Here is a 20,761-nt window from a genome sequence, read left to right as displayed (position 1 = left end):
CACACTAACCTTCATCTTCTTCGTTTGCTGTCAATTCTACCTCCATATCGAATTATGCATATTGCTTCCACAAGACGGATGACAGGAACAATCACCATTACTCTAATCTTGAATCCATGAAGTTTCGCATAAACTAATGAGACGTGCAAATAACCATTTCTCTTTTGGAAAAAATTTTAGGACGTAGATACATTGCTAAAGCTCTACCAGCAAAAGGAAGGAAGCTTGAGCGAGAACGAAGAGGGCAAGTGACCAGTCCTCCTTATGTAGTCTGCCGTCTCCAACGTCCTCACGGCTTTCTCATTCAGCTTAGCCTCCGCATTTGCTCGCTTCTCTTCCGCTATTCTCATCGTGGAAGCGAGTTTGTTTGCTAGTTTCTCCTGCGCGCGGGCTTTCAATCTCTCGGCCTTGACCTGGAGAAGGAGCAACAGGAATCAGAAATGCTGTTCTAGAGATGCATGTCGTGTTCCGTGGGGTATCTGCAAAATGTATGATGTTTCGGAGAGAGACATCAACTGCACAGTACGTATATCTTCAAACCCTGAATAATGGATCTAAGATTCAAAACGAGCCATCTAACCATGCTACATCAAGTCATGTATTTCGGAGATACACATAGAGATTGATATATGAAACCTATTTGCTCTTCCCTTTTCTCTGGGCTTTCCTTTTGCTTTGGTCCTAAAATCATGGAAGAAAAGTCCACTGTTCGATCGCAAAGAAATGTCCGAGCAATTTCCATGAATTCAAGCTACTCAAAGCCCTCCCAGAATCACTACTTGTTGATTTGGAGAGAGTTCTACTGTGATGGTGACTCGAGTAACTAAGGGTGGGACCAGAAGTATGGTGCAGTTCGATGGTTGTCATTGAGCACTCCCGATGTGCAGGGCAGATGAGACAAGCCCTTTCTACGCATCAGAAGCTGCGAAAGAAACCATGACGAAGGAGGCGCGCACAAATGCCGTGTTTTCTTCAACACTTTCCTCGGACACAGTTAAGTGAAGTATTCCTTCAAGTCTCTCATGGTTTGGAACTGATAACAGTAAAAAACGCTCGACATAGCAGTGTTCCCACTATACTCACAGAATGATTTCAGGAGCCCAGCCAGAACAAGGCAATACTATTAGATTCATCAATCACACAAACCCAGGGAATCAGCATATTTCTAGCATCAATTTCTCGATGGATAGTAGGAGGATAGCTATTCGGTGTCGCTGCCAGAAGAACAATCTGTCAATGTGGATAATTATAACAGCCAAAGAATGGTACCTCCATCTTTTTCATTTGCATTTCAGCTTTCCTTTTCTCGTGATTTTCCCAGGCTTGTATCTTTACCTCCTCGCGCTTATACCTACAAGCAGGAATGATACCAAAAATTAATCATCTTTTGATTTCCGAGTCCGGCAATGCCCGAGACAATAGTGAGACACTGCTCAATCCTCAACTAGAAAAGCGTTAGGACATTTTCATGTCTAAAATACAGTTAGCTAGTGCCAAACCAGGGTCTCTCTGACTAGAATCACCTGGCCATGTACTTGGCGCGCTCCGCCTCGTCCCAAGCCACTGCTCGCGATTCCAGAGGACTCAACTTCTTTGCCTGATCCAAACTTATGTTCCCAGTCAGCTCACAAGCACGCGCACCTTGCATACGGGCACCGATCACGCGTGGACCGTTCGCAGAAGGAGCGACCCCACCTCTGCCTTCCATCGACGCAACCCCATGTTGACACCTGACGGGAGTAGAAGATCCCGAATTGATGGGGCTTCGAGCGGCAGGAGTTGTGGCTCTGATTGGAGTAGCGGTCCTGGATGGCTCCTGGCTCGCGATCGGGGTCATATCAGTCCCCATGTCCCTCACGCATACTGATCGTACAGCTGGCGTGCAATTCTGCACCGGCTTATTGATCCGCCAGATGGACTCATCGCACTCCACCTTCTTCGTCTCCACTTCATAGTGACCTGCCATTCCATGGTCCATGCCTCCATTTTGCTCTAACTCGCATTCATCCTCATCGCTGGGATATTCCTGCTCGGGCGGGACCGGGGCAATCAATCTCCGGTCGTCAGCGTTGGAGTTTCTCGGTTTGGTTTTCGATTGGTTCTTGTCTCCTCCCACTCTTGAAATCCCGACCAGCCATTTCTGCGCATCATCCCATTTGGACGGGGTCGGTTTGCCTAGAGCGGTCCGATGATGATGGGAAGCTCGATTGGTTCCATTCGCCCGGTGAAACTCGAAGCCCATGGAACTACCATTTGAGATCTCCGGCGTTGGTCCCTGACTGTAGCAGCTCTTATCTTCTACAGGAGATTTCATTCTCTCTCTCTCTCTCTCTCTCTCTCTCTCTCTCTCTCTCTCAGTAGATCAGATGTTTACTTATAGCTCTGAGTTATATCCACCTGGGATCCTTCACATTTATCGTGCTGGTCAAGATCAGATCTGCATTGAAGGAGCTTGTACAAGATTCATCAACTCTTCTGCACCCTGAAAGCCAGAACAATTCACATTTCTTGGTAACTACAAGAGCTTGGCCTCGCATTTGAACATGACGTGACAAACTTCAACGGATCACGAGGGAGAAGGTGAAGAAACGACTTAAAAGAAAAGGCAAAATCAGAAGTATCTTGTCAAGAGGACAAATTGAGAAAGCAGGTGATTTGCCTCTTGCAAGCTGCTTAAGCACAAACCGCTAGAAACTGAAAAACCAGATGAGCATCAACGATAGCATGCGACGGCAAGCAACCCCCCCAACCCACACAACAAGATATGAAGTTTCCATTGCTGTTGGAAGGGACCCACTTCAGATTTATCCTCTAGAAGAAGAGAAGGCAAATATCTTCAAGTTTCGAAATCCCCAACCCCCCCACCAATCATTCAATTCCCAGAGAGAGAGAGAGAGAGAGAGGTTTAGTACCTGCTTAAATCACAATGAGAATACAGATCTTTAAACGAAGAGCAAAATGCGGCTTCAGAAGAGCAGAAATGGCAGATGAGCTTTTCCCTTTTTTGGCCAGAGAACGAGAAACCCCTTGACAAGCATGGATTGTTTCGGGGACTCGCTGAGCTACGAGGGGACGATGAAGTCGAGATCCACCACACATTATTTAAGTAATTGCACCACACATGCTCGCATTTGCATGGTCCTTGATGCGTGACAGAACCAAACGGACAAGCGCTTGGCAGTAGCACAAGGAAACTAAAGAGAAAGCGATGACAGTCCCATTAAAATAAGTATTTACCTGGGAAACAGCAGAATTTAATAAAGCTGGGATTTATGCCATGTACATTGTACAGGTAACATGCAACTCACTGCCGAGTTCTGCAACTTTTTTCTCACTCGTTCGACGGAATCTGAGGCAGCGCATCAATTCTCTCTCTCTCTCTCTCTCTCTCTCTGCTCGGCGCTGCTCCCCAGAGACCGGAGAGTGAGTTTCATCTCACTGAAACGGTTCGGTTGTCCTTGTAACGGTAACTGGTTAAAGGGTACTGCGCATTGCGAACTTCCTTTTACTGTATCGAGTCGATAAAATATCGATAATTTTCAAGAACCGTACTAAGTCCCATAAAAAAAACGGGGGTGAAATCCCACGAAAACCCCAAACTTTATATCAAAGTCCACATTTGCCCCGAACTTTTTTTTATCTCGAAAAAAACCTCAAATTTTAGGTTAAATCCCAAATTTGCCCCGAACTTTTTTTTTATCAGAAAAAACCCCAAGCTTTAAGTTCAATCCCAAATATGCCCCGAATTTTGTTTTGTGTAAAAAAAAATCAGCAATTTTCAATTTATTTTTAAAAATATATCACATAATCCAATCCCAACTTGACATGGCACTTCCACGTCGATAACAAATCCACATTAACAAAGTAATTGGGCAATAGGTACAGATCGACGTCGCATTTTCACTTCGATGACAAAATCCAACCCAATAAAATTTATTGAAATTCTCCAAAATAAAATCGTTCTAGAATATGAAAATTAGGGACAATAACAAATTCACCCCAAAAAACTTTTTTTAATTTAAAAAAAACCCAAGTTTTAGATTCAGTCCAAATCTGCCTCAAACTTTTCTTTGTCTAAAAAAAAGCCTCATTACTTTGTTGATGTGGATTTGTCATCATGTCGTGGATGATTGTGTCTATCATATCCCATTGAATTAAGCCATTAGAGTCGGTTTTCCTCGCATCATTGGTGGAGAGCGAGTAGTTCTCTCATATGAGAACCCCATTTGTAACTATGAAATCACGTAAGGTGACGATCGTGTGAGATCCAGCTAATCTAGAAATTGCGTCGCACGGATATCGTACATACCTAGCGCGCCCAATGTTGGCTCGAGGTAGGGGTGTCAGAAACCGAACCGAAAACCGAACCGAAACCGAAACCGAACCGAACCGATCCGAAAATTCATGAATTTTCGGTTCGGTTCGGATGTCAGTTCGGATAATAAGTAAGAAAATTCGGTTAGTTGATTATTCGGTTTGGTTCGGATAAGTTCGGATCGGATCGGATCGAATTTCGGTTTCTTTTTTATTTTCTTCCCTTCACGTACACCCTCTCTCCTCACTCACTGTTCATGATTCTGAACCGCAACTTTCTCTCCCTTTTCTCTCTCTTCCCACTCACTTTTCTCTCTCTGCGTCTCCTTCTGATAGCGACGCCACAGACCATCTCTCTCTCCCTCTGCAATAATTCAGCATCCCAAGGAGAGAGAAAGAGCAAAAGGCACTGTTTCGCTCTCTTCTTCAGCTGCAGCAAGCTTCTTGGCTTTGATCTTTTAAAGAGATGTTTCGCCCCCATCACTTCACATGATCCCTCCTGTTTCTGCCCCTCACGTCTCTGCAATCTCTCTCCTCACACCCTTTAACTTGAAGAAGAAGGGTGGTCGGGAGCTTCAACGAGTGGTTGAGCGAGTACGGCAAGAGGAATTGCAGGTGCTTCTTGCAGAGAGCCAGAGCTGCGATGAAGAAGAAGAAGAGGAGTGGCGGCGGCAGCAGCCTCGGCAAGCCGCATCGGACTTCTCGGCCACCACCGCCTCTTGTACTTGGGGAAGCTAGCGGCTGCGGCGGAGGGCGACGGCGAGCTCGAGGACAACGTGGCCATGTCACCGGGCTGGGTCGGGAAGTGGAGGGTGCGAAGGGAAGAAGCGCAGAAAAAACAAGAAGGAAAACCGAAAATCGATCCGATCCGAACCGAAAAGAACCGAACTGAATCGCGTTTTTGGTTCGGATCATATCCGGTTCGTGTGGCCTTTTGGTACGGAGCAAGCACACATTCAAACGGTTCGGTTCGGTTCGGTTTTCGTAAAAATCCGAACCGAACCGAACCATTGACACCCCTAGCTCGAGGAGTCGAGCAGGGCAGGGTGGACGAGCGGACGGCGGGAGATCCGGGGGGAGTCGGGCGTGGGGCCTGGGTGGATGTGGGGATCGGAATGTCGATGAGGGGACTCTGAACCAATCACGTGGACGAGGGCGAGGGCCCGTCTAGTTGGTACAAAAATGGGGTCGACTGATGACCAAGTTTGGACGCTCTCACTTCACTCCTTGGACTGTATATGACATGGAGGTACGAATTGGACAGCGAGTGATCGCAGTGGATTGAATAGAAATGAAGAAGAAAACTGTTGGGGCAATAAAATCACATGCAGCCGTGTTGGCTCCCTCAGAGCAACCGGACCCACCCGCGACTGAGACTTGTCCTGGGGCGAAATTGTTCTTAGGTCCCGTCTGGTCGATGTCAACAGTGTGCTTAACCTAAAAAGAAGAAGATGCAAGTATGCCTCCATCACTGAGTAATGATTGAACCAACATGAAGATCCCAATGGATCCCGGGGGCCCAACTATTAACCATTGGGCTGCATTTGATCGACTGAATTTCTAATTAAGATAAGATTGAATATGATAGGATTTAAAATCTAAGAGATTTGTTGTATCATATCTATTGTTTGGTGAATCACAGAAATAAAGCTAAATATTTTCACATTTTACCATATTCATTATTTGTTATAAACGTCATATTAGTGTAAATGAACCCAAGAATTGCATAAACAGAGATTATAAAAATCTTTCCCTCGACACTCTTACCTACTTCATTTTTATTTGCTTATTTTTTATTATTTTTCCCTCTCTTTTCTAATTATTTTGTTTTTTTATTTCTTTTTTCCCCTTCCATCATTCTCTAATAAATTTTTATTAAATAGTAAGCTATACTAATATACCTAAAATACGTAATAAATATAAATACATTAGTATTGATTTATACATGAAATTTATATCGCAAGATATAAAGAAATTTTGAATCTATAAATAAAAATAAGAATAAATAAAAAACGAAATTATTGTTATTTTTTGTTATTTTGAATTTTTTACATTGAAATTCATATATTATTCATATTCAAATATTATTTTAATTTTATTAATTTAACAAGTTTTTTATTCGACAAAATTAACTTTTATATTATGAATATTAAAAATCCTATCCACCTTTATCCCGCCTCCCCCATGGGATAATTTTATCAGGGCTATATCCCTTATATATCCGACTTTATTCTATCTTGGGCAAACATCAAACACAGGATAGGATAAAATTTATCATATCCTGAATTTTATCCCAACTACCAAACGTATTAGAGTTTTCATTTCCGAGATCCCGTATATTAGATATACCGAGCATTTTTTTTAAAAAGTGATGAGGTTCCCTTTCTCTGATTGAGTGTTACCCATGAAGCCGGAAAAAAATATTCACTATCACCTATCCGCAAGTCTTTGTCACTGAGTCTGAACCGATCAATGGGGCTTTACAGGATAACCACATGCGAGAATGAACTCCCGCAATTCTACCTCTGTATCAATTTCAGCTAAAAGTAACAATGATCAAATGACCAACAGCTGCTGTGACAATCCCAAGCAATCCGCCAGCAATAACCTATAAGATTCATTTCGCGACGGTAAACCAACTTTTCCTCAGAGGATAACTGATAACAATTGCTCTTGAGGCAAAGATGTGCAGCATAATCATATGCTTCGCACATTACTAAAGTATAAATAGATCTGAAGCAGCTTACCCCCAAAATTAGGGGGAAAAGTAAGTAATTGGAGTTTTAAGTAAAACGAGAACATGTATATGTGTACGTAAATGTACATGTATGTTAAATATGCATAGATATGTGTGTGAATGAAGGAATGAGTATTGTCTACGTATGTATAGTGGTGAGCATGAGACCAACAAGGTTGTTGAATTGTGACCCAGAGCTCATGATCACAGGCACATGATAGCCAGGCTGCATGCAAGGGCCTCATGCTCTGAAATGCTATTTTTCTGTTCTGAATGTCCCAAGTTCTGCAGAACTCGCGCATAAAAAGAACCAAGACCAATCATTTTATATAAATGAGCTATGCTTAGACCATTTAATTATAGGCACTCTCATATTGATTTTCTCAGGCCTTATTGGTACACTTACCAGGACTTTCAACTTCTTTCGCCAACACCAGGACATTCAAAAAATTCTACGACTACCTTTACATCTAGTAGAACTTCCAACATGGTATATTCCGAATCTCACCAACTTCTTAGCATAATATAGGCATCCTCCACGACCATATAAGTGCTCACAAGTAGAGTAGAAGCCATATGACAAGAAAATCTCATGTATGGTTCTTATCTACATGCATTTAATTAATTGTAGAAGTTTGTCAACTGGATCATGATGAAAAAAAGGTATTGCTTTTACCGTGAAGTGTCAATCTTGTATGCAAATCCACCAAAACCAACAATTGAGCAATAAATTACTCAGCTAGATGTGAATTGAAAAACAACTTGATCAAACAATTCATGTCTCACTAAGAAAAAACGGGTAAAATAGATGATAATATGCCATACAGAAGATAAGAAAATGTTGTAAAGAGCACCTGAGGAGGTGTATGGCCTAAGAGTTCGCGTAATGGCCTGCTCTCAGCCAGAGGATGTTCGGCAGGAAGTCCATACACGATTTGATTTAAAACCTACATCAAGCCACTAAAGGTTGAAAACAGAAGATTTTACAAACTTACAAGCCCAAACCAAAAGACAGAACTTAAAGGGAGTGGCTGGCCAGTTTGCAAAAGAGAACAAAGGAGTAGCATAGTGCACCTCTGCTTGACGACCCGCATGCAATCTTACGCCAGTTGCATCATACATCACCTGCAACCAGATTTCTACATTAGAAATCTTTCACATTTGTATCACAACAATAAATTAGACATCTTTTACTTCTTCTTTTTTTCACTTCGATAGCTAAGCCATTAGACAATGCCCGGAAAAGCATAGTATGACATGCTCAATCATACTTTCCGCATGAAATGCAAAGTATCCTCACTTTTCCTATTATCACGTGACAGAGAAATTCTGAGCCTTACGATGCATGCTAAGATTAGTGCGATTGCAAACTGTGATCCTCCCAGGCCTTCTTGAAATCCAGTGGCCACAGCTAGGGCAGTGACAGTTGCAGAGTGAGATGATGGCATTCCACCTGATGCAACGAGTTGCCTGGGATCCAGTCGTCTCTCTTTATACCTGTGCGTCTATGAAAGCTTAAGACTCAGAAATCAGGTTATACTACTCATCCACACAAGTTAATAGCATGTGTAGAATTTCCAGGATTAATCTAACACCTCATATTTCAAACTAGAAATTTTCAAGGAATCGGATAAAACCACAATAAACCAAATGTCTAAACAAACTTTAGAAATTGTTCTGCTCCTCTGAAGCATAAAGCTACATTCCCAAACACAAGTCTTCTGCACGGTTTGATCAGATATCTTTCTCATCCGATCATTTAAAGAAACTATTTGCCCTTTATTTCACATGGTAATGGTCCAATTCTCTGTCGAAACGAAAAAAACTCCCAAACCACTAACCTAACCGATCTAAGTAGACATGACTCCACCAACACCAAACCAATTTTTCAGACTCAAAACCATTTCACCCAAACAGCAAATCACATCTCTACAAGTCCGGCAGGCCTCAACCGATGAACAAGCCGGTACGCAGTTTTGGGCGAAAAGCATAGAAAGCAGATTAAGGGTCCAAATGAATGAGAAACCTTGTGAGATAAGTGCTCATTATGCGACACAGCTGCACAGCAACCAAAAAGCAAACTATTCTCAGAGGTGACAATCGTGATAAAAATTCTTACGGCAAAACTACTCTGTGCTTTTAAGATTGTCCTTCTCTCTTTCGCGAGCTCACAAGTGACTCAAAAGCGCGAATAAACAAGCGAAAACCAGAGGTTGTAATAACAGAAGGAAAGCGTTCTGGGGAGAGCAATCAGTGAGAGCGGGATCATCATCGAGCAAATCGTATACTGAAAAGATAATCATTTCAAAGAGAATCAACATCTAGATACTAATCCCTGACGCAACCTCAGGCCTTGGCATTCCAAATATGTGCCAATATTAGTCTCGCGGCAACCAATCACGCAGTTAAAACAATTCGCGAGAAATACAATGCGACGCAAAGTTCTCATTCTCACCACGTTGCTCGGATGGAAAACGTAACGGCACAAACCCAAACACAAGCGCAATGACTCGAAATCAAGAGAAAGCGAGAGCGAAAGTACCAGGAGAGGAAGAGCTTAGTGAACTGAGAGATCGCGAACGCGACCAGAGCGGAAGCGAGGGGATAATTCATGAGGATCGACGATGAAGAAGACATCGGCGAGGCGGCGGCGGAGGACCAGTGAGCTCGTCCACGTCGCGGCCTCCGGCTGGGAGTTTCCGTATCGAAGAAGAAAAATGGGTCTTGGCGCTCGAGCGGAGCGGGGGGCGGCGGGGCGGTAGAGAGGAACGTCGCGGTTCTGGGGCGGTTGTTGCGTTCTTTCTGGGTCTCGTGAAGTGTAGTAGAGAATTAAAGGCATCGACGAAAATTCCGTTTCGCGGAATCTTTCCAACGATTTCTGGCGGGTTCCCCTCCTACTCCTTGGCGTGAATGCGTGCGAGAAAATGCTTGCATGCAGCACGGCCCCGCTTATCCCAGCCGTGCGCGGGCCACGGGAGACTCGCGTGATCATGTATCGAGTGCATATACGACACCGCTTTTTACATCGTTTCATTTAATAGGATTAAATATATTCTCGATTTTTACGGAAATAAAACCAAAGATGTCGATTCTTTTCTATGTTAACCAAATTCTCTAAACAGGTTTCAGTTCAGAAAGTCAATTTTGAGAGAGATCGGAGGGGTGAGGGCATGGCCACCCCCTCCCGCCAATATTGAGATGGCGAGATGGCAAACTTAGGCGACTCTCGCCAACAACCAACAAGTTGCCTCCTTGAATAACTAGCACACTAACCAGTAGTTTCTGTAGTCTTTCTTCTCAATTCCGGTTCTTGGTGTACTGAACTAGCAAAGAGATGAGATTACGGGGCTCCATAAGAAGGGGACGTGGCATGATATGATCCATTTTCAAGAATGAAAAGAATGCCGTGATACTAATCCAGAATTCATCTCGATCACATCATTTCAGAAATTCGGTTATCAAAGGAAAAAAAAAAAACTCTCTGGTCTGCAGGTCCTTCCATCCTTGTCGCACTCTTAGCAACGAAAAATCATGAAGTTCACCCATAAAGAAGAAAAGAAATAACAAATTATGCCTTTCCTTCTCTCTAAAATTTTCAGTTCCTAAGACCACATAACGAATGAAGAGAAACTGACGAAGAACGTGGTCAAATTAAACTTTTCCATTTGGTCATTGGTTAGCAGTGGAACACCATTTAACTAGAGGTGTTAGGTACTTGCTTCCCAAATGTCCCGCCCTTTTTCTTTTGGATTGGAAATGCTCGAGTTTCCACCGTGGGTGACTGTCTACCTATCAATCTATAGCCTTGAAATTGCAACGGGCCAACTTCTCTTTTCATGAACAAAGCAATTACCGCACAATCTTTACCCCTAAACAGATTATTTCACTCCATAGATCTCGTGAGGTCCACATCAGAACCTAGAAACTTGTTAGAAACATTGCGATTTCTACAGAGTGATCGGACCACCCTCTAGTAGGACTGCTGTAAGAGGCTAACAATAATCAGGATGAGGACTAGGAGTACGTCCTGAGGCAAAGCAGGGTTAAGTGACCGTGCATACATAGCCGATTGATTAGGTACAGGTCCTTCGTCGTGCAAAACATTTTCCATGGATACCGAAGTTACGCATGTTACACATTTTTGGACTCTAAAAGCCAAGGATGAGGATCTGTCCAGATCCATCCCCAGTGCAAAGTGATCAGAAGAGCATTCATAGTCATTACAGTAGAATTTTACCTCTTGAATATAATAAATAACTACTCAAATCATCCGTCCTATTAGCAAATTTGCCGCTAGCATCTTGTTAGGCAGATGGAGGCAAGCTTGCACATATGATCCTTCGCTGCTGCCATCTAGAAGAAGAAACAATAAGGGAGTGTAGTTCCTCGTCTTACCAAATGTTGAGCCGAAGTGTCATCAATCAATGGATTGCGGTGAAAACAAATTCAAGAAGCTCATTTGGCAAACTTCCTTTCCTCCTTTAAGACACAAGCCGACAAAACACATGATGCTCGGTGATTGGTGACTTGTTTAATTACTCCACGAACCCCTGATTCTCTCCATTATTTTAAGCAGTATCATGCATTTGCACCACCAAACTAAGCCTTATCCCACTAGAGAAGCCAGCTGCCACTAAGTGGGGTCGGCTAAATTGATCACACCATCAAGAGGTTAAATGACCCCTACATCTGTTCCACTTTCTTGGTCCTTGGAATAATGGCAAAATGTTACTGGAGGCAATAGATTGTGATCCATCCCGAGACTAAAAATGCAGCTTAAACCAGAAGCATTTCTCTCCGTAAGTGTGAAATTCTACTTTCCCATCAGAAAGAATCACATAGCAACCATGTCATGATGGAGGCACAGATTCTCATAGCTTGACTTCAAAAGAGCAGCGAATGAATTAATGTGCACTTGCCTGAAATGATCACTTGCTAGCCAACCAGGAGATTGTAACATGGAACGAAAATCGACTGGTTTTGAAACATATTCGCTACCATGTCAAAGACCTCAAAGCTTAGAAGCACTCCCACTCTTGGAAGACAAAGTTTCACCGACTTTCTTCCAAGTCAGGTACAATGATTGCTGGTGATCTGTTCAAGTCAGACAAACAGAGCACATCCATTATCCATTCAAGACCTTCTTCTTGGCATTATAACTCCCACAAGCATTTACCAAGCAAGTTTCCTCACACAAATCTCCAGAATAAAGCTGCCTAATTCCAGAAGGGAAGGTCAGTAATAGGAGGAGATAGTCAACCCACCTAAGTGCACTTAAATGGCTGCAACCATTTAACCAGAAGTGTTGTTCATTTTAGTCTATACAAATCCAAGAGTGCTATTGTCAAGTTTCAGATTGTCAATCACCAAAGCCTGCAAAGGAGAGCAGTAGTCTGGGACTTAGCCATTTTTTCCAAATGAGAAATCACCGAACAACAGTACTTCTATCTTTTCTTTTCTTTTCCTTTTTGCTTGAAAAAGGGTACTCAATCTGATACCGCTTGGGGAGTTTACTTACCTGAAAAACACCCTCCAGTTTGATTGTCGTAGACATAATATACCTCTCCATAAATGACTAGACAGTGTCTTTTCCGACAAAGTTCATAAGCTCTGCCTTCGCTGCTTCCATCACAACTTGGAAGTCCCCCTTCATATACCTTCCCCTGATTTTAAGAATCAAAACTTCGGCCCATCAGCATGTTCCTTTAAGAAGCATGTGACATCAATAGGAGTCGTGAATAAACAGGATAATGATGTAACTTTATCGAAATGGGTAAAAACCGAAAGCAATTAATGATTACCTACATTGATGGGCATATTAAATAAAAAATTGCGAACTAACAAACAAAGAGTATAAGATTTTGTCAGACACTAAGTAGTGTAATCACTCGATTCATTTTTTACGATATAACAAATCACCCAGTTTTTTTTGTCCGGTCAAATCACCCAGTTAATTTAATAGAAAATTATACAAATTAGCAAAGTGAACAAGATTTTGTCAGACACTAAGTTGCGTCACGTCACTTGATTCATTCTTCATGATAAACACATCACCCAGTTAAGTCTATAAATCTTCACAGGGAAATCATCTTTGAAGTTATCAAACAAGGAGATCAAGAAAGAAAATCGTTCCCAAATAATTCTGATTCTTTGAAAGACATTTCCACAGGAACCTGACATCAAGGAGGATATCAAATTGGATTTCCTCATCCAAATTATTATCCAAACAGTACATTAACATTGTCTTAATCACATGATCCAGTGAAAGCAATCAACAAAGAAAGTGGACTAGATACCAGAAATGAGTTCTGCCCCAACTCATAGATGGGTAGGCTGGGCTTGAAATGCCATGCAATATCCTTGCAACAGCTCTTGGTGTGAACTTTGCCTGTGAATTACTTTGTAGAAAAACCTAGAACCAATAATAAATATCTAAGCACTTGGAAAGCACAAAAATCCTCTAACATAATCAAAATCCAAAATTCCCCATACCTTAATATCTGCTCTCAAAAAGGTGCTGCAAAGATCAACGGTAGTTCTATCAGTGGAAGGAGATATCTTGATTTTATTTCACAAGCTCATGATGGAATCAAATATTTAGAAAAAATCTGAACATAAAAGTTTTTTCCTTAAGTCGAGTGCTTAGGTCATTATGTACGTCAGATTTAGACAGCAAATGTTGCATTACCTGCTTTGAGTCATCTTAGTAGGGATATCACAATGGTAATCTTTGTCAAAGTAATCCATAATCTTCCTCTGCAAGCACCATGTGTGTTGGGTACTGGAACAACCATTGGTCCTCTCGCATGTATTCAACGCAAAGACTGCAGCACCATTCATGGCATCCAGTTTATAAACCTAATTTGGTCCGACATCAAAGGATGTTCGTCATTCGGTGGCTCTGGTTCGTTTGTTATAGCTAAGAACTTAGCAACAATACCTTACAACTTTCAATGTCGGATAACCATTTTGTCACGTTTGCTGAGAGAGAGCAAATATCTTCAGGAACATCCACTAACATGTAACAATAAGCTGAATCCTTCGTTTCATATGTAATTTCTCCTTTTAGCTGACAAACATTCCAAAGAATATTAGATGAGATGAGAGGGAAAGAGTCGAGGATTCCCATTAACTTTAAAGATAGAACCAACAGCTAGACATCTGGCAAACCAATGTGCAGGCTACAGTCTCTACTAAGATGCAACCAACACTGAGGCATAATGCTGTAGGAAGATAAATGATTAAATGCTCCAAAATCCAAACTGCTGATGATATTCGATGATGGATCAGAGTCAAACCCATAACCACGTTTAGTTCGTCTTTGTTTCTTAAAATTTTGCACACGTGCTTTTTGTTTTTTTAGATTTCCAATGTTTAACTTCTTAAAATATGAACAGACAATTGCTATTGATGCATCTAATGTTGATCCAACAAATCAATTCAGCAGCATAGCATTTTTCAAGATGGTCATGTATCCAAAGAAAGGATTCTCCTCAATTTGCAAGGAAAAAGGCGTCTGTGGTAAAAGGCCAAATGATATTAGTATGAAATCAAGTATGTAACCATTACGTCTTTGGATTTTTGGCAACAAACCTTTAGATGCTGTAGCCGATTAGTTAATTCTGCTGCTGTGACACCAATGCTATTTGCCACAGTAGGTATGTCAAACACATATTGCCCTTGTCTTAGTTCTGACCTGTAAATGTCGAAAGAAGCTAATTGTGAACAGTTGGGCTTAAAGTATTTCAACTGTACCGTGAATCTAGTAGGAAAATACATTATTAAGGACCTATCAGATTTGAGATCTTACTCACTTTTTCAAAATTGCAGCAACTACAATATCCTTGTCAGCAAGCAACACGGGTTGAGTCTGCACAAGGACAAATTAAAACCATCTCAATAGCCAGTACAATTAGGTTAGTTTTTCCATATCAAGACAAATGCGAAATCTGTATTGTTAAAAAGGAAGCCCAGGTTATGTTATTAACTACATTTGCATATCAGTAATTAAATGGGCCATGAAACAAACACACTTGTTCAGTCGATTTATGCCATTAGATTATTTTATCTTCACATACTTCTATACAGTAATATAATATGAAGCAGCCAGACTTGGACAAACAGATGAACAGATAACCTATTTCTTTTTTTTTTGGGTAAAGTAACAGATAACCTATTTCTTTCCTCTCATATATGTTGACTAACTCCAACAAAAAGCCGATACAATTTAAGAAGTAAGAGAAGTAGTAGGATACGTCCTCAAGCTCATATAAGGCATACCTGCTTCTAAGGTAATGAACAGTTAAGAAGATATATCTATATGTACCTGATGGAAGTTCAGAGTGCAAGTTACATTTAATTGCGGAAGCAACTGCAAGTATTGGACTTCACCCAATTCCAAATGCGTTAAAATTGTAAGCATTACCTGCCAACATTGAAAATTTAGAACAAATTCTGCAGATCTCCAAATACAGAGCAAGGCTGGTTAATCTCAGAGGCACTTGAATTTTCAGAGATCACTAGAATCAAGAACTACATTTCGACATAGAGTCTAATACAGAAACAATACATAACCAGGTCTGCATAGTGAAGTTAGTTGGCCACATTTGGTTTCTCTTTTGCTTCTTGAGCATGTGAACTGCTTACAAATGAAAACAAGAATAAATTCAACTGGTCCCCCCACCACTTGCATGTAATAATCAGTTGCCGATACAGAAACAAATTTAAGCTATGGCAACACTACCGACAGCATTAGGGACACAAAACAACATCGAACTAGCGTAGGACTCTGCCCCAAAGTAACAATATAAGATTTAGTATGGAAAAAATGAGTATTGTTCTTCAGTACATCATAGCTTCTGCTATTCTCAGTAAGTTCTCTAGCAATAATATCATCTGTAGCAGTGAAATTGCAAGGCAGGTACCTCTTCCTTCATATCAAACCGTCGAGATGCCGATTCTTTCACGATTGAACAAATTCGGCCATGCAAATTTGTGCCATTGTTGAAAACTTGGCAAAGGAACTTATCCACTGCATACTCATCCACTCCATCACTGAGACAGTGCAAATCCATTATGCAAGTCAGCCCTAGATGTTTGATGTCCCTCAATGAAAGTGCAACAAACAATAGGATTGTAAATTTGTTAACCTGTGAGCGAGACTACGCAGCTTGAAGTATGTCATGTCATCATAGAAGAGATGGCAATAGGACACCCTCCCATCTCGTCCAGCACGGCCAATCTCCTACAACACTCTAAGCTCATCATTTATGGGAACCTATTGTAATGAAAATCTTGAAATGAAGAAATAAAGAGAGAGGTTAACCTGTACATATTCTTCCAAGCTGTTGGGAAGGCTGTAATGGATTATCTGGAGGAGGTGCATATGAGTGACATCAGGAACAAAGAAATCTTGATGAGACACGAAGAAAGAGAGTTGATGGATAGCTAAGGTGAATATGACTATAATAGCACAACTATAGAATATGGTTTTAAGTGGAACTGTGGGAATCCTTAAAGATACTGCACCATGTCATCTTGGCTCGGAGGTGCAAGTTGATGCACTCATCCATGTATAACTAAATAAGTCTAAGCATGGATCGAGATTTATTGATATTCATTCCAGTTCCTTAAGAATTTCTCCGATGAAGTTCAAGCAAGTGGAAGTACAAAAGTCCCAAAACTCCACATCAGTTGATGTTGGCTACAAGCGTACAACGGCTGCTTGGATTCACTATGTTCATTGAATTGTTTATATGCTACAGGTTGGGCTATTGCATCCATGTATCAATAGTCTACCATGCCACTAAATACATCTATTGCTATTCATGTAATGACACGGACCACTTCATGTTGCGTGTCAAAGTGAGCAATAGTTTTTCTTCTTACCGCTCCGATGTCCCTTTTATCAAGTCCCATGCCAAATGCCACCGTTGCGACAATCTTCACACAAGAAACCAAATTATTACTTGAAATTCTACAGCCCAAAACAAGAATATTGCTAGTATAAATAGTAACGACAAACAACGAGTTGTAAGATGATTGTCGATGCATCGAGGACTGTGTTATAAAACTACCACTCTAATCTTGTTGGAACAGAACAACTCTTGTATACGGGTTCGGTCCTTTGTAGGGATCCCACTGTGATAACTCTATTTAACAATTCCAAACAACTATGTTAGATTAGAACTTGAGTTCAGCAATTGAAGGTAAAATCGGGAAAGAAGTGAAAAGAAACTTTAAGTATGAAAATAAAGAATACCAACCTTTGCAGAGATATTGTTGTCGCGTAAATATCTGCTAATTAGATCTGTCTCAGACTGCAATGTCAATACGTATAGTTCACTGTTCTATTGAAGATCTTAATAGTGTATGAATCCAATCATAGGGAACATACATTACAAAGTACAGAATCATGGAAACAAGATGTCCAAACAACTAGTTGGACCCAAAGGACAGTTTGTGCTCTGCAGCTACTGAATAAGATATAGAGTAAATAAATCCGAAACCAGGGGCTAAAATAGAGGAGTGCGCATTTGTCTAACCGAAAATGTATGAACTTTTTCATCCTCTTATGAAGAATTTAGTAGATAATTATAAGACTTGAGAATGAACCTGAAACTTGCAGTACACAATGATGCTCTGAACTTCTGAATAGGGAGATGACCTTAATAGCATCAGCAGGTCTTTCATCCTGTCATATACAAATTTTGACGATCAAGTTCAATAGATTAAGCAATCGAGAATGATAACGCCGGTCAAGAAAACACATATGGAGAAGGAAACTCACCTGTTATGACTCAAGGAGATGAATAACTGCAGGTTATCCCTTAATGGGACCTTCTGGATAAGATTGGAAGAGGGAATTTCTAATGCGCCCATTACTGCATCCAAAGTTGTTGAAGTGGCTGTTGCTGTCATTGCAAGAATACAATTAACATGGAGCCTAACACGAAACAGGGAAGCCCTGAGTCTGGTATACGAAGGCCGAAAGTTGTGTGACCTGTGCGAAGATACAATAGCAGATTAATAGTTTTTCAAAGTGTCATTTGTATGCAAGAGAGAGCCATTAGAGTCTAAACAAAGGGAATGACTAGCTTCATGGTCTCAGAATGAGAAACTAGTTTCTCTATGACTTACCATTCAGATAGGCAGTGAGCTTCATCGATCACCACAAGTGACACAAGTAGATCAGTAGAAAATATTGCCATGAAGTCCTCATTCAGGAACCTTTCTGGAGAAACAAAAAGCACCTAAAGAGCATCTTTTTTAAGTTTCAGCTCATAAAAATAGGGAAAAGCAAGAATCTTAATGACGAGCCTGCCTTCTTAAAAGGGAGTATGGACAAAGTTCAGAGCATATACATGATAAGATAAATATGAAGATAAAAATCTCTAGGAACACAATTGCAGATGCAGGTAAATGACCCGCATAATGATGTAATGCACACCTTTGAGAGAAAAAAGACTGCCAAAACTTTGTGCAGAATACCAAAATATTAATAACTATACGACGATCAACTTGAATTAGATTCATAACGTGTTCACCTTAATGCTACCTTCTTGGAGTAGCCTCAGTGTCTCTAATGTCTCTTGCAACGTCTGAAACAAAGAAAACAGTCTCTCAATTCCAAGAAGCATAGGATGGAACACTGAGACAAATCACAACCCACTACTTGCCTGATTGCTACACAAAAGACCACCGCTAATCAACGGAGGCAACTGTTTTAGCTGATCAATCATCAAAGCCACTAAAGGGCTCACTACCAGGGTAATCCCAGGTAAGACCATGGAAGGTATGTGATAACACAAGGATTTGCCGGCACCAGTTGGCAAAACCAGCATAGTTGGTTTCCCCGCAAGAACCATCCTGATGGCCTCCAATTGTCCATCACGGAATGAATCGTAACCATACACCAATTTCAACAGCTTCACCAAATTCACATCTGAAGCGTCATTTCTAACAGCCGAAAGAGCCCCCTCAACGAATTCGCTATCGAACTTCTTCCTCTCACTCTCCTGCCTATCCTTTTGTTTCGTGGAATCTGTGACCAGTCCTTCTTCCTCAAAAACGCCTTCCGTTTGAGACTCAGTTTCAGCCCTGGATTTCCCCTTTCTTCTTTTCGGGAATCGTTTAAAACCTGATGAGCGGCTATTCTTCCTCGCACTTTTGCTGAGGAATTTGCGCCGGTAGTTGTTGTGGTTCAGATTAAGCCTAACAAAATTGCCTTCTCCACCACTCTTTCGCAGCTTCGCCGGAGGAAGAGGCACATTACCTCTAATCAAATTCAGGTTCTTCCGCATAGCTTTCACTGAACTTGTGGAGTTGACAGCTGATCCGTCTCTCTCCACAGTTTCACTCTTGAGCTCCGATTTGGTTCCGGCTAGATTAGATTCCTCATTCTCGAAGTTGAGAGAAGATCTTTGAAGTTTGGAAAACGAAGCGGATTTGGAGAAGTGGCCAGCTGCGAGAATCCGGAAGGAATCGACGGCGGCGACGGTTTCCGGTGGATCCAGCGGACGACGGACATGGAAAGGCGCGGTAGAGAGTGGAGATGGTGTTGACACCGGAGTCGGATCTTGGGAGGGAAGGTTTGAGGGTTTCGGCGGACGGTGGTTTTGGGGCTTTGGAGCGGCCGCTCTGGCGGAGGAGCGTGAAGAGGGGGTTGGTCTAGCCCTCTGTTTGAGCGGCCGGGGCGGCGGCGGCGAAATGTCGTCGCGTGGAGGAGTGGCAGAGACGTGAGAGCCGTCGGAATCGGATTCGGAGTCCATGGGAGATTGGAAGAGGGAGTGAGCGAGCGAGTCAAGGTGCGCGCAGAGGAAGAAGATGGAGCCGGGAACAAATTGGCACGCGTGTGTCCTTCGATTTCCCGCCAAAGCGTTACACGTGTGAAAATCATAAACTTTGCTTTTGGACTTTTGATTTGTATTGTTGTTTTGCTCAGCTTGTGTTTTGAAATTTATTAAACCTGAAACACTAGAAATTTTTTTAAATAATTCCAATATTGGCATGTTAAAATTAGCGTAGTCTTTTTAGTGATTTTTTAATTTCAAATTGCGAATGAAAAATCATAAATGAAATCTTGTAATGCCCAAAATAGTTTTTTCAAAATAAATAAATTATCTATCTAGATCAAAACAAGGTCTTAATTACCATATTTGCCCATCTTTTTAGGCTACCTTCGTATCCACAAGTCAACAGGAGTTAAGTTGATACACTGCTAAACCTAACTCAACTCACTTTGCAAATTCGAGACTTGAAATGCGACTTGAGTTCAATAAAGTATTGATTTGCTATTAAGCTCGACTTGACTTGGTTATAGGGTCTCAATAGGTTATTGGTGCAAGCTGTAAGTGTTCCACACGTGTTGCAAACCGTTCGACTTAATCACTGCCACTCAATTTATTCACAACTTAAACATTTAGGGTTAACTCGACAGACTCATTACCCGTAGCCTTAATTGATTATGTTTGGAAAGTCGGGAACTCTCGTCACACAAATTAGCAAATGTTCAAGACACAATTTAACTGGGATTCATGCATGATATGGCTCGAACTTGTGATCTCATGAAAAGTGAAATTTTTTTTTACCGCTAGGCTACCAATTATCTATGCAAAGAGGGGATGGAGGTGCTAATGTTTGTCTAGTAATTTGTAATTATGGAGTGTAAATAATGCTAACCTTTCAAAAAGTCAAATATTCTTTTTGGGG

The 20,761-nt window shown here is 41.4% G+C and overlaps 3 protein-coding genes across 4 annotated transcripts; all 3 read right to left on the bottom strand.

The window, feature by feature from the left end:
- Nucleotides 1-79: 79 nt before the first annotated feature.
- LOC115671911 (remorin 4.1) lies at nt 80-3,542 on the bottom strand. Its single transcript, XM_030593596.2, has 4 exons — nt 2,913-3,542; nt 1,524-2,482; nt 1,270-1,351; nt 80-413 (listed from the first exon to the last, which is right to left on the bottom strand). The coding sequence occupies exons 2-4, from the start codon at nt 2,312-2,314 to the stop codon at nt 204-206; spliced, it is 1,083 nt and encodes a 360-aa protein (XP_030449456.1). The 5' UTR covers nt 2,315-2,482; nt 2,913-3,542; the 3' UTR covers nt 80-203.
- A 1,848-nt stretch (nt 3,543-5,390) lies between these two features.
- On the bottom strand, nt 5,391-9,998 carry LOC115672056 (uncharacterized). 2 transcript variants are annotated; one of them, XR_008816257.1, is made up of 6 exons: nt 9,594-9,998; nt 8,392-8,548; nt 8,126-8,176; nt 7,906-7,998; nt 6,749-6,922; nt 5,391-5,751 (listed from the first exon to the last, which is right to left on the bottom strand). XR_008816257.1 is itself a non-coding variant. In XM_030593813.2 (5 exons), exons 1-5 carry the CDS (start codon nt 9,686-9,688, stop codon nt 6,851-6,853), a joined length of 468 nt encoding a protein of 155 aa, XP_030449673.2. In that variant the 5' UTR covers nt 9,689-9,997; the 3' UTR covers nt 6,724-6,850. The 2 variants fall into 2 exon arrangements, 1 of the variants encoding a protein (XP_030449673.2); XM_030593813.2 differs by lacking the exon at nt 5,391-5,751 and having other exon boundaries at nt 6,724-6,922; nt 9,594-9,997.
- Nucleotides 9,999-12,214: 2,216 nt separating this feature from the next.
- LOC115671715 (ATP-dependent DNA helicase Q-like 5) lies at nt 12,215-19,844 on the bottom strand. Its single transcript, XM_030593339.2, has 20 exons — nt 18,730-19,844; nt 18,598-18,651; nt 18,191-18,303; nt 17,841-18,053; nt 17,666-17,744; nt 17,317-17,370; nt 17,128-17,202; nt 16,940-16,993; nt 16,377-16,421; nt 16,201-16,295; nt 15,976-16,105; nt 15,378-15,476; nt 14,866-14,921; nt 14,645-14,747; nt 13,992-14,120; nt 13,740-13,909; nt 13,544-13,568; nt 13,348-13,463; nt 12,570-12,714; nt 12,215-12,424 (listed from the first exon to the last, which is right to left on the bottom strand). Exons 1-19 carry the CDS (start codon nt 19,819-19,821, stop codon nt 12,627-12,629), a joined length of 2,790 nt encoding a protein of 929 aa, XP_030449199.1. The 5' UTR covers nt 19,822-19,844; the 3' UTR covers nt 12,215-12,424; nt 12,570-12,626.
- Nucleotides 19,845-20,761: the final 917 nt, after the last annotated feature.

The sequence above is a fragment of the Syzygium oleosum genome, unplaced genomic scaffold, assembly GCF_021117445.2.
Source record: "Syzygium oleosum isolate NSW1041296 unplaced genomic scaffold, Sole_v2.1 Sole_v2.03, whole genome shotgun sequence".
NCBI lineage: Eukaryota > Viridiplantae > Streptophyta > Magnoliopsida > Myrtales > Myrtaceae > Syzygium > Syzygium oleosum.
The sequence above is the reverse complement of the archived record's forward strand: the minus strand, read 5'-3'. Positions and strand labels throughout refer to the sequence as shown.

Coding starts and splice junctions, on each gene's coding strand:
- LOC115671911 (XM_030593596.2), bottom strand. CDS start 2,314: ATGAAATCTCCTGTAGAAGATAAGAGCTGCTACAGTCAGGGACCAACG. Junction 1,352..1,523: donor CGCGCCAAGTACATGGCCAG/GTGATTCTAGTC, acceptor TCCTGCTTGTAG/GTATAAGCGCGAGGAGGTAA. Junction 414..1,269: donor TGCAAATGAAAAAGATGGAG/GTACCATTCTTT, acceptor CTCCTTCTCCAG/GTCAAGGCCGAGAGATTGAA.
- LOC115672056 (XM_030593813.2), bottom strand. CDS start 9,688: ATGTCTTCTTCATCGTCGATCCTCATGAATTATCCCCTCGCTTCCGCT. Junction 8,549..9,593: donor ACTAAGCTCTTCCTCTCCTG/GTACTTTCGCTC, acceptor ATAGACGCACAG/GTATAAAGAGAGACGACTGG. Junction 6,923..7,905: donor TAGGCCATACACCTCCTCAG/GTGCTCTTTACA, acceptor TGAATCTTATAG/GTTATTGCTGGCGGATTGCT.
- LOC115671715 (XM_030593339.2), bottom strand. CDS start 19,821: ATGGACTCCGAATCCGATTCCGACGGCTCTCACGTCTCTGCCACTCCT. Junction 18,054..18,190: donor GCTCACTGCCTATCTGAATG/GTAAGTCATAGA, acceptor ATCTTCGCACAG/GTCACACAACTTTCGGCCTT. Junction 13,464..13,543: donor TTTTGAGAGCAGATATTAAG/GTATGGGGAATT, acceptor TATTGGTTCTAG/GTTTTTCTACAAAGTAATTC.